The sequence below is a fragment of the Vicia villosa genome, unplaced genomic scaffold (genome assembly GCF_029867415.1).
Source record: "Vicia villosa cultivar HV-30 ecotype Madison, WI unplaced genomic scaffold, Vvil1.0 ctg.000817F_1_1, whole genome shotgun sequence".
NCBI lineage: Eukaryota > Viridiplantae > Streptophyta > Magnoliopsida > Fabales > Fabaceae > Vicia > Vicia villosa.
This window is the reverse complement of record NW_026705360.1, coordinates 342,111-355,354: the sequence shown is the minus strand read 5'-3', so window position 1 is coordinate 355,354 and position 13,244 is coordinate 342,111. Positions and strand designations below refer to the sequence as shown.

The 13,244-nt window shown below is 36.8% G+C and overlaps 1 protein-coding gene and 1 non-coding gene across 2 annotated transcripts; both read left to right on the top strand.

Moving 5' to 3' along the window:
- Positions 1-1,312: 1,312 nt before the first annotated feature.
- On the top strand, positions 1,313-1,419 carry LOC131631397 (small nucleolar RNA R71). Its single transcript, XR_009292671.1, has one exon. It is a non-coding gene; the product is annotated as a small nucleolar RNA R71 (small nucleolar RNA).
- Positions 1,420-5,856: 4,437 nt separating this feature from the next.
- On the top strand, positions 5,857-12,257 carry LOC131631394 (uncharacterized). Its single transcript, XM_058902189.1, has 7 exons — positions 5,857-6,181; positions 6,267-6,434; positions 6,519-6,735; positions 10,104-10,289; positions 10,431-10,478; positions 11,471-11,739; positions 11,854-12,257. Exons 1-7 carry the CDS (start codon positions 5,918-5,920, stop codon positions 12,019-12,021), a joined length of 1,320 nt encoding a protein of 439 aa, XP_058758172.1. The 5' UTR covers positions 5,857-5,917; the 3' UTR covers positions 12,022-12,257.
- The last annotated feature ends 987 nt before the right edge of the window (positions 12,258-13,244 follow it).

Sequence of the window (13,244 nt, the reverse complement as noted above, 5' to 3'; positions counted from 1 at the left end):
TAAATGATGTATGTATATGGATGTGAAGCCTAAGCCAATTAGAAATATAAGGGTAGGACAAATTTGGGGTATGACACAAGGGATGGAAAAACTTCCAGGATCTTTGTCTTTCTTGGCAAGTTTATTCTTGGATATGGAATGACATTCTAAAGGTTTGGGTTCGTCGAGTCGTCGTTTGTTGGAGAAAATATCCTTCAAGAACTTAGCATATGATGGTATCTGGGTTATTGCTTCGGTAAAAGGGATTTCTACGTGGAGTTTCTCTATTACCTTAATGAACTTTTGGAATTGGTTTTCCATTTTGGTGTTTTTCAATCTTTGTGGAAATGGGATGGATGGTTTGTAAGGTTGTGGTGTGTGATTTTCTACCTCTGCTTTTGATTGCTTTTCGGGTTTCTCTGGCTCCTCTTCCTGGTCTTTAGGTTCAGCATCTTCCTTAGGTTTTTCCGATTAGCTTAGGTTAGGATTTTTAGGTCCTTAGTAAGCGGTTCCACTTCTTAGGGTGATAGAATTTGCTATTCCTTTGGGATTAGGTTGGGTTTGTCCAGGGAATTGTCCTCCAGGCACAACCTGTGTAGAGGTAGTTTGAGCTACTTGTGAAATCTGAGTTTCAAGCATTTTGGTGTGGGTCATCATCTGGTCAAACTTGGTTGCCAGTTGAGTAACTAACTCGTTCGTGTGAATGTGTTGGTTCATAAACTCCTTATTTTGCTGAGTTTGACTCTGGATAAAGGTGTCTATGGTTTCTTTAAGGTTCGGTCTTGGTGGCACAACTTGCATAGGTTGGTTCTGTTTTTGTGTTTGGAATCCTTGGGGTCTCGAAGATCCGGAATTTTGGATAGGATTGTTGTTCTTGTAGGAGAAATTCAGGTGATTCCTCCATCCAGGATTGTATGTGTTCGAGAAAGGATTTCCTTGGGTATAGTTAACTTGGTCAGAGCCAGAATCGTTCAAAAGGTTACAATCAACAGTTTGATGTCCTTGGATTCCACAGAGCTCGCACTCCGATTGGATTGCTGCCACTGTGGTAGGGTTTTGAGACATGTTTTCGACTTTCAAGGCCAGAGCGTCCATCTTAGCATTCATCATGTCCATGCAACTTATCTCATGCTTTCCTCCATGGCTCTCCTTTTTCTCCACCGTTGCTCGTTCTATCCCCCATTGGGCGTGGTTTTGGGCCATGTCCTCTATCAGGGCACAAGCGTCCGGATAGGATTTGTTCATTAACGCTCCTCCAGCGGCAGCGTCAATAGACATTTTCGTATTATAATGGAGTCCATTATAGAAGGTGTGTATGATTAACCATTGCTCTAGGCCATGGTGCGGACAGGCTCTCAAAAGTTCTTTATATCTTTCCCAGGCATCGAAAAGTGATTCGCCTTGGTTTTAAGTGAAACTGGTGATCAGGTTCCTAAGGACAACAGTCTTATTTGGTGGGAAATATCTGGCAAGAAAGGCTCTCCTAAGGTCTTCCCAAGTTGTTATTGAGTTAGCAGGAAGGGCGTCTAACTAGTCATGGGCTTTACCTCTAAGGGAGAAAGGAAACAATCTTAAGCGGATGGCTTCAGGGGTGGCTCTATTCGCCTTAAGGGTGTCGGCTAACTGGATAAACACTTTTAGGTGTTGATTCAGGTTCTTTGTAGCGAGACCAGCGAATTGGTTTTGTTGAACTAGTTGAAGTAATGAGGGCTTAAGTTCGAAATTGTTGGTTGTTATAGCGGGGTTTACGATACTGGAACTGGGCTCCTCATTAGATGGTTGAGCAAACTCTTTAAGCGGTCTTTGGTTACGGTCTTCAGCCATAGCTTTCCTTAATTTAAGGATAAACAGACGTGCTCGAGCGTAACGTTCGGGTTCCACTAAAGGGTTTAATAGGTTACCGGTGCTACGGTTTCTACGCATCTACCGGCTAGAATAGCCTTATTCTAAACGGGATAACAATAGGGTACGAAGTTTGACAAAGTTGGTCCCCGGCAACGGCGCCAAAAACTTGATGGGTCTGTAACGTATAGCCTAAATATAGTACTGCAAGTGCACAGCCTATCGAAGTAATATATAAGATTATCGAACCACAGAGACCAATTGTCAATCTATCGACACTATTGTTAAGGTGCTTATCTAAGGTGAACAGTAATATTGTTGTGAGTGCAGTGCAACAAGGTAAGTGCGCGAAGTGAATAACAGATTAAAGCGATAGGTTGGAATGTAAATCATGGAACCAAACTATGTTCTAGACATGCATCAGTGAAACGACTCATGGGGCAGTATTTTCCATTCGTAGCAAAGAACCAATTTAACGGGAACTTGTAGCTTTTGGCTACTAAGAACCGAATTTACTCTTTAATTTAACTTCCTTTATTGTCACATATAAAGGGTGCCTTCCGCGTTAAAGCATTAAATCTATTTTTAAGAAATTGATAGTTTTGACTTAACAGAAAAGTGATTTTACTTGGAAAGATTAACTTAAAGAGACTCCTGGCTTTTGACCAAGAGTCGGATTTCAAACCTACAAACGCGTCCGAAAATAGTTTCAAAATCGTTTTCTAAAAATGATTTAATGATTCCTATTTAACCAACCAAATCGCTTTCGCTTCTTTTGCTTGGTTAAATAATAATCAAGTCTATCTTTGATATGGACGACTTTCGATCTTACTCAATAAACATTTTAAAGCATAATTTGACTCAAGTTAAAAGTGAAACATCCCTAGAGTATTTTCACTAATACTACAATTAGAAAACAGACATGATCACAATCATTACAGTCAAACCTTTATAATTTAGCCAGACATAGTAATTGTGAGTCTATAACACATGTAGACTATGGTAAGTGCGTTTAAAGTCTATAAAACGTGTAGACTATGGTAAGTGCGTTTAGAGTCTATAAAACGTGTAGACTATGGTAAGTGCGTTTAGAGTCTATAAAACGTGTAGACTATGGTAAGAGCAAGAAAATAAATAAAGCAAGTAAATTGAACCTTACTCCGATCGGAGAATGAATCTTGATACAAAGTGAAGGCTGGTATGATACACTTCAACCAAAGTGCTCCAAGACTCAATTACAACTCAATCTACACCGTAGTAACTCCCCGATGTGAAGAGGTTACTAATTTACAAATATTGATGGTATATTACTTAAGTTTGTACTAAGCTTGGATAAAAAACGAAAATGAAAAACTAACTATATATAGTGGATCTTGGATCAGCGTAAAGTCAGGAGTGCCTCTCAACTCCTTTTGGGCGGGAGTCCATTTGTGAAGGTCGCGAGCGCGGCAGCTCCACCGCGGGGGCGGTGAGAAGTAACGGGCATGATCGTGTGATCGTGGCAGTTGGCTCCATCATGAAGTGGGCCACGTCATCGCGTCCCCTATAGCCGGCGCGGTGCAGAACGCCATAAGCACAATTCTTCGTGAAAAACCCTATTTTCTTGGCGTTTTGGCTCGTTTCTTCACTAGAGGCTCCGAAAGGTCAAGAATCCTGAAAACAAAGGAAATACAAGCATAATAAGATATAAATATAATAAAAGCTAAGGAAAATATGTGATATTCGAGCCAAAAACATAGTGCGATTCAGTGTGATCATATGACGAGGCTAGGATCCAGATATAAGCGAACTTCTAGAACTCCAACTATTAAATAAAGAGCCATGTTTGCTGCTCCTAAATGCTTAATATAGAAAAGTTTGAAGTTAACATATTCCACATCGATGAAGATTATTAGGGTGGTGGTGCGTATTTTAAGTTGCCAATTCAGAAAAGAAAAGAAAAATTAATAAAAAGACTAAATATTTAGTGCAGTGCATTGTAGTGTAGACACATGAGAGTTAAATAGACCTTGAGATCTTCCTAGTACCTCTATTAAAAGAATTAAACTTATTATAATAATTTATCAGAGTTATTATATAGGCTTTACTAACTCGCTAATACCACTATAGGCCATCATTGTCGAAATCACGCTTTCTATTAGAACTCATACTTCTTGTATCATATTGGTAGTCAACACTTGGACTTCTTCCTCTGTCATCATCTTGTTAGCTGAAGATTTCTATTAAGGGTTTGTGATATCTTGAATTGTTGGATCATGAGGAAGAATTAGTTCTCATGAAGCTATTTAGAGATTTTTTCTCTCTAAAAGAGATGTTATTTGACCAAGAGTAATGGTAGCAATTTGACAAGTATCATTCGACGTAGGCGCTAGTGTAGTCGAAACAGTAGAGCGGGAAGATTTGAAATTCAAAATGAAGGGATTTCGTCCAGCAGACGCGTGGAGACATCTGAAGGATAGTAAACGTTCGAAACGTCGGACGTGGCAGACATCTATGTAATGATCGTTAGGGTCGAAGTAGTATAAATAGGAGTACTATTGTTTAGTTTGGCATGTTCGAATCAATATACAAAAATTCACAAAATACACTCGAAGTACCGGCGCGAGAGAAAAGAGTCTTTGCTGAAACAATGTATGTGTGAAGAACATCATATTTTCATACTTTATGTTATTTGTTCAATGCAAAGTTATACTTAAAAGTTCTTTGTTTATACACTTACTTTATTTCGCTTTAAAGTTATTTACTCATTGCAATTTACATTAGCAAGTTGTATATTTTTGCAAACTATAGAGATTATTGAATATGAATCAAATTACTAAAACACTATAATGTCCTAGGATCAATCTAGTCAATCTTGCGAGTAACCAGATTGTTTAAACACTTTGGAGGACTAGCGACTGTTTGTCAGAAATTACTGGTAAACACATCTCTGTAACCTTCCATGATGAAATGTTCCTCATAATCTCTACCATAACGATCTCCACATCATAAATTCTTGCAACAGTACACAATGAACAAACTTGCACAAAATTGAAAGTAAAAGGAAAGGAGAAAGAATACGATAATCAATAAATTGAAAACTAAATGCAACATGGATAATAATTGTTTGCATATGTTGAGTATTCACAAACCTAATACGATATACAACGAATACAAAAAAAGACAACATGCATATACCAGAAAAGAAGACGAAGAAGAAGAATGAAAGCTACACATCATAATAGAATTCAGATCTAAAAAATCCAAAAATGCAGATTTTAGATCTCACCCAGTACCCTTTATTGAAGGACACTGGCCTTTTGAGTCATTTATTCTATGAATCGTAGTGCTTTTGCGTCCTTACCGAAATTGTTGAATCAACAACCATTTTAAAATAAATGATAAAATTGGGGGTTAGATAAAAAAGAAAACCTGAAGTTGAAAAATTGAAGAAAAAAAATCATCAATTGAATTTTGTAGTTTGACAACATAATTGATTGTCATTATCTAATTAAAAAGAAGATATCTTTTGATTTGCAAATAAATCGACAACAAACAAACGAAACTTACTATGGATTTTTTTTTGGTTGTTGAGGCGGAGAGGGAAATGAAATCTTAAAGCTCTTTGGATTGTTCTATTGTGTCGATTTATTGAGGATCCTTCTGCAGACATAATTGATTGCTGGAATTGGAAAGGGTTTCTCATTGTTTCCATGCAAATAAAACCACGCGTGGGAATAAGAAAGAGTAAGGAATGGGAAAGTGCAGAGTGCTCTGTACTTGGCTCAAGAAGATATGAAGTTACAAAAAGAAAGTGAATCTGAAAATTAATTACTAAGGTATTATGTGGTTGGTTGGAATGTTGAAATCCCATTGGAAAGGCACTATTTTTACAAAAGACATTAAATTTAATAGATTGATAATTATTTTCAGATTTAGTAATGATTAATTAAAGAAAATTGCAATTAAGGACCTGAATTAAGGTTGTTAAATTGAGTTAATTAGGTATTTTGATGATAGGATAATAATAAAAAAAATTGAAAATATAAACATATTCTCAAAGCTAAACAAAGTAAAATATTATGCTTGAAGTGAATTTGAAGTTGAAAGAGTGAAAATGCAGGGGAGTTCGAATGCTTCGGAATCAGCAATGGTGATAGAAACCCTAAGAAATAAGGGTTGGTATTTGCAAGACACCGACGATCTTAAGGCAATCATCATTATTCAAACTGCACTAGCCGATCAACCTTCCGACGTCTTACACTCCATCGAATCGGAGCTCCTCAATTCCGACCTCAAATCCATCGGCGCCAAATCCTTACCCGAACCATCTCTTCTTCGTAACCCATCGTTCTATCTCCAGGGACCCAAAGTTCTTCAGGTATAATCACTACTGCACCCCCTTTTCCAAATTTCAATTTTCGCAATTCAGTTTTTGAATAGATTAATGGGTTTCAATTCAACAGATATCTTCGGTGAGGGACATATCCATGAGCAGTGTCGATAACATTTCAAGAAATTCAAGTGCTCGACGAGTTCTGAGATTGTGTCTCACCGATGGTCACTCTGAGATAACTGCCATAGAATACTCTCATATTCCATTTTTACCTGACAATGTTGTTCCTGGCACTAAGGTAACGTCTCGTGCTTCTTTTGCTATGACTTTATGTTCTTAAATCACTTTTACCATTTATATTAGTATTGTTTGCATTGGACAGATTCGTTTGGAAAACAAAGTTCCGGTTCATAGTGGTATAGCTTGCTTAAATCCGAAAGCATTGACTGTATTAGGGGGTGTTGTTCAATCATTGTATGAAGAATGGCAGATGAACCAAAAATATTCAGGCTTCTCTCGGTCATCTTTAAGACAGATAGAGGATCGTGATACAGGTGGTCCTCCTTCATTTGTGAAGCTGCAGGTTGGATCTAACTCAGGTCAAAAACAAAAAGAATCTTGTCTCCATTTTTTTTATTTGCTTGGGCATGCACTGCTTCTTGTATATAGTGATTGTTTTCCATAATCAAGCAATGTTTATTAATATGAGTGCATAGTTGAATTTGTGATTATATGTTGTTACACTGATGGTATATTGCTAGATTGTATTAAACATATGGGAAATTGAAGATTTGTATGGCTGCTTATAAGCATTCTCAAAAGCTTATGAAGTAACCGATGGAGTAAATGGCAAACATGTTTAAGTGCTACTGAGTTGGCTTGGGATATTGAAGAGGATATACACGGTGAAGTTCTAGTGATATCGGGAAATCAAAAGTTTAATGGGGCAACAAATTTTTGCTAGGGCTTGTCAGGTTGTAAGGGAAATATTCAGGATGGAATAGAATTGAATTCCATTATTTGGTTTAGTTAAAATCGGATGGAGCGGAATGGAGTGGTATCAACTCCATTCCATTACTTACCACCATATTTCTTCCTTTGCTTCCAATTTGGGTGGAATATAGAACTTGTCTTGTTCTGTCGTAAAATATCCAAATGTGGGAATGGAATCTCCATTCCGCTCCATTCGACTTCGCTCCTTACCATTCCACTCCATTTATTTTAATATATTCAAACATAGCCTAAAGGCTTTGAACCAGCTAACCAAGTCAATGTTGAGTCAATTTCCAGCCTACATAGTAATTTAGATACCCCGCAACCTTATCCACTACAATCAGGTTTGACCACAATAAGTAGTACTGATGTAACACCATGTAACACCATTTTATCTGACCTAATTAGGGAGTGTTTGTTTCCGCATCATGAGTATATACTCTGATGAGATGAGAGCAAATACTTAGTGTGGTCAAACCTCCAGACCTACCCACGGATGCACGGCGAAAAGTGTACTATTTTTAGAGAGGTTGAAGGATTGTGTAGGAGGAACTTGAGATAATGGATGAAAAGAATGTCTTGGTGATGGAGGATTCATGCGCAACCAATTGACACCTTAGATTCACGGAGTTCATATTCTAGATGACTTGGTTTGAGACTACATGGGGCAAGTCTAAATTGGAAGACATTAGTTAAATTCTTTGATTAAGAGGGGATAACAAGTTACCTTACATTAAAATTCTATTTTGGCTAGGATTCAAATTTTACAGAGCCTTGCTAAAAGAATTGAAGTTGGCTGAGAAAGTGTATTTTTGCTTGTATCCCTAAGGGTGCTGTAAATGAGGAAAATGGAGAAGTTGATATTTAGCACTCCTTCACTTTCATTAACTCAACCACTGGAGTGGTTTTATTATGTGTTTGTCAACAGCCCCATGGGTTACCTCCACCTCAAAACACTGGGTTTATAGGAAAATGAGATTGGAAAATTGGTTGAATAGATGTGTAGGGAAAGAAAAAAGGGGAACATGAGGTTTATGTTGATTGGAATAGAGGGCCTCAAACAAGGTCACTGTACCAAACAATCACCCAATTTTAGTGCTAGAAGAATTAATTGTTGAATTGTCTCGACCTACTCCTTTTCTAAAATAGATTTACACTGGGGTACCGCCAAATCAGAGACAATAAAGATGGGCATATGATAGTTCTCTGTACCCTTCATACCCATTTTGAATATTTGACTAAACTTTTTGGATTGAACAATGCACAAGCATTGTTTCAAGCCACTATGCATGCTGCTTTCAAGCTTCCTGAGCAAATCGATTTTAGTCTTCTGCATATAGTAGGATTTGGCATGACCATTTGAGTGACACTCTTGAGAAAAGCGGATTACTTTTGCCAATTGGAAGAAGTGTAGCCGACCCCATCTAGGGGGATAAGACTTAGTTGTTGTTGTTGTAGAACAAGAAAAGGTATACATTGTGTTAATCTGGCCAATCTAGAAAGTCTAAGGCGGTAAGGGAAGGTGTCAAAAGTTTATTCGGGACTACGGAAATAAAGAAACCATTGTTTAATCATCTAAGAGAAGGGCATTTCCAGTGGAACAAAGCAGCAGAACAGTTATAACAGAGACTTGCTACAGTCTTTGCCTTACTCGAGTTTAATTAAAAAAGTGTGGAGTTTGATGTTTTAGGAGAGGAATAGGAGCCGAATTGATGTAAAGCCATAAGTTTCTTATAGAGTAAAGGATCATTGCACTAAACCAACAAGATTGGCTTGGGGTATTTCTTTGACTTATTTATACAAGCCAAGAAAGGAGAATGGGGGAGCAGTTACGCTGTCTCGCAAGGAGAATGGGGTCAGGAATGGCAAATTGCGAGCTGAATTTCATTTGTCGGAAGTGGGTGCATATGCCGGAGTTCATAGAACTGACACTGTCTTGTTTCTAACTAGTTACGGTAAGGAATTATGCAAACCGTAATCAAGTTTGTGGCTCAATTTGGAGTTTTCTAACAACAGAAGTATATAACTACGTTTCCGGCTGAGCTTTTCCAGTTACTCAAAATTTTAAGAGCAATTTTGGGGAATTTGCATGGATTTTATTATTGGTTTGCAACAATCAAATGAGTATGATTCTATATTGGTGGTTGTGAACAGGTTATCAAAATGTGGGCTTTTTGTAGGCAACACCTTTTCTGCTCAAACAGTTGCATTTTGTTTGCTAAGAATGTGAGGCTGCACTGGATCCGTAGCTCAATTGTAAGTGATAACAGGGACCCAACATTCACTAGTTGTTTTGTACTGAATTATTTTAATAGCAGGGTTCTGTCTGAAAAATTATTTCAGCATTACATCCCATAAGCGATGGACAAACTGAAAATGTAGTAGCTTAGAACTTATCTTATCCATAGTGCAGAAGAATAAAGTGGTCAGGGAAATCAGTTGAGGGAAAACAATATGGGAAGACATATGGCTCATTAGAGGTCAGTTTTCAGAGTAACCTTGAGAACAAGGCTGTTAATCCAGGGGAAGTTATGATAGCCAAAAAGAATTGGAGGCATTTGATGGGACAAATTTGACCTTCTAATGTTATTGCAGATTGAAATATGACCAAGGGGTTGAGGGTGTATAGGAGGAGGAAGAAAAACAGTGATCCATTTTGGAGAGAAGTTGGTTAGAATTTATGACAGGTGTGAGTATTGGGTAATGTGGAACTTCGGAAGGGGGCTGAGGTGTAGAAGTAGCATCAGTTATTTTTCATATCTTACAAATAGAATATTAATATCTCATTCTCTTTAGGGGTCGTGGAATTGTATTTTTACTATCCTGCTAGGGCAGAGTACTTGATCTTTCTACTTTAATTTTGTGCTTCTGTTTTTTGTTACATCAAAATTTACATTCAAATATAAGATTGATTGTTTGCAGTTCAGAGCACAAAAATTGTTTGCTTAGAGTTGACAAATGCGAACTCCTGCAGGTTATGCAGATAAGAACTTTCGAAGTAGTAAGCCCATTGCTGGTGCTGGTAGAGGTGAGCTGAGGCCTACTGGTATCCAGCAAGATCGGAATCTGAAAGAAGATATCATGGACGCAAATCTAAAATCCAAATTGCCTTCTGAGCGAGCTGAAGACAAACCTAGTAGTTCAGGGTTAAGGCCAAAAGGTGCTGAATTTGTCTGTCTTCTTTTGTTTATTTTAATTTTATTTTATAAATGACTAGGGATGTAACCTTCTGAGGTGCATAAGTTAAATCCAGAAAGAGAAAGTGGCATCTGGAATTGATATATTTTTTCCTTTTATCCAGAAAGAGCTGAAGACAAACCTAGTAGTTCGAGTACAAGGCCAAAAGAAGGTGATTCCTTTGCTTCTTTTTGTAAATGATACAGTAATCTAGGGGTGCATCTAAAATAAAATCCAGAAAGAAAAAGTTTCATTTGTATTTGATTGATTTGTTTCTTCAATCAATTTTTGTTGCTTGGAATGGTATCGGCTTTCCACTATGATGCATAAGTACGGATACGGTACCCGGTGCTGGTACTAGTATCGATACAGGATACAGCATTTTAAAAAAAAAAAAGGTACGGCGGGTACCTTAATAAAAAATAGAAGTTTTTATAAAATATATGAGTAGAGAACTAAATTGTTCGGTACACATCAAAACATCCCTATAAAAGTTTAAAAAAAGTCAAAAATAGTGTTAAGATACAATAACAAAGTAGTTAAAATACATAAATATAGTAGAATGATATGTGAGAACTAAATTAAAAAATAAAAAATAAAAGTTTTTTAAAATGTATGAGTAGAGAACTAAATTGTTCGGTACACAACAAAACATCATTGTAAAAGTTTAAAAAAAGTAGTGTTAAGATACAATAACAAAGAAGTTAAAATACATAAATATACTAGATTGATATATAAGAAAACCACAAATTTCACTCGCAACCGAATAATGAGAAAAAAGAAGTACCACAAGTACGATACGTGTATCTGGTACTAGGGAGTATCCGGTACCGGTACTTCACCATTTTAGAAGTACTCGTGCTTCACAGCCTTTCCATGTGATAGAGGACTGACAAGATAAAATTGACATAGCTTTGTTCAAAATCCTTTGTTCAGTTGCGATGGAGAATGAATGGATTTTTCAAAATATAGAAATATAGAATAGATCGAAAACAACTACTATCATGCCTTTTCCCACACAGTGGAATTGGCTGCATGCATCAGATGATCATAAAATGTTGTCTTAAATTATATAAAAGTAGGCAAATTAATTTCTAATATCTCTTAATGATACTTTAAACTCTGAAATCAATTATGTTAATACTTTTTGGTTCTCTGTTATAGTTGTGGAATCTGTTCCCGTGCAAAATCAAGCAGCTGCCCAAAAATTACTTCAGAAACTAAATCAACCAAATCAACGTGATCGGCATCCTAGGGGTCGGAGACATAGGGGGAAGAGTCAAGAAGAAGATGAAGTTGTATTTACGCTTGAAGAATATGAAAAAAGAAAGACCCAAGTAAAGCCTTCTTATAATGACGAGGCTCTAGATATTAGCCATGACGAGTATCTTGCTAGGCAGCTTCAGAATCAATTTAACCTTGAACATTCTCAGGTTTGTAGTTTAATCTCTTTTATGGATGTTTGTGAATTGAGCTGTTTCAGGTTTTCTTCCTCTTCAGGATTCTATCTTTGCAATACTTGTTTCAAAGTCCTATGTCTTGATTAGGTACAAAGGGGTCCTCGTGAATCTGAAGCAGATAATATTCGAATGAATATGTTCACATATGAAAAGGATTCTGACGACAGCTATCAAATGGGAAGAGGAGGAAGAGGTAGAGGAAGGGGAAGGGGTAGGGGTAGAGGTAGAGGAAGAGGGAGGGGAAGACATGGTTAACATTGTTGTGTATCTTGGATGTTTTCTTCCTTTTATTTTCGAATTGATCTTATAAAGATACTGAAGCAGAGAATTCATTGATATGTGAGTCTTATCTCTCCTTCAGCCCTCTCTGTAGGTATGCTTAACATCTCACCCCCCAATATCTCAATTTTATTTGACAACTCAATGTGTGGATTATTCAGTGATAGTTCAAATAGTTAATTAGTGTTGAAAAACACATAATTGGATGAGGATTTATGCTGGGTGACATGAATGCGTGATTTACTGAATGGTCGAATAGTTTTTCTCCATTAAGATTTCTCAAGTCCATTGGGGCTTGGGCCATTGCTTTCTTTTAATAGAAAGTTGGTACATATATAGTAGCTTTCTGCATTCCCCTTTTATCTATTACACTTGTTTGTTGTTTCTAAGGCGAGATAGCTGAAGTTGTGATGACACATTTATGTTGGAGACTGCTTTAAAAGTCTTTTGTGATGTATATAAGTTACTTTAATTAGTTGGTTCGACAAGTAGGAGATAACTCATTGCAGGTAAAATAAGTAATAGTGACTCGTAGTCGTACTAAGTTTTGCTATTTTGTAAGTAATAGTGACTCGTAGTCGTACTAAGTTTTGCTATTTTGTATGTTACTGTTCTTCTATTCTATATTTTCCATATGCGACTACTAAGTTTTGCTATTTTGTATGTTACTGTTCTTCTATTCTATATTTTCCATATGCTTGCATAGTTAAGGAATAACCACTGAGTTAGGTCAAACTGTTTTAATCGATTAGGTCTTTCAATATTCTTGTAAAAACCTTGTTTTATCAATTATGCCCTCTGATCCATTGATTAGTTTTGCTTAATCGCAGCAAAGATGTGTGAAAATGATTGATTTTGTATTCTAATTCATTTATTTTAGTTTCTCTTATCGTCTTATGAATAAAACTTAAAAGAACTCTACCATTTGATCTCCCTTTCAAAATTTCATTCCAATCCTTGAGTGAATTTTCCACCACGAAGTTGTGTATTTTTGGAGCATCAAATATCCTTTGCGCAGAAGTTGGTGTCATTCCAGCTTTTGAGATTCATGGCCATCAGACAAGTCATTTTAACCAGTTGGTGAGTGAAGTTTATAGGATTTTGTTAGAGCTAACTTTAGCAACTAAATGAAGTGACTACATTTGTTGTGAATCGGCTATTTGGTTGGAATATAATTCATTTAATGATTCATAAATCAT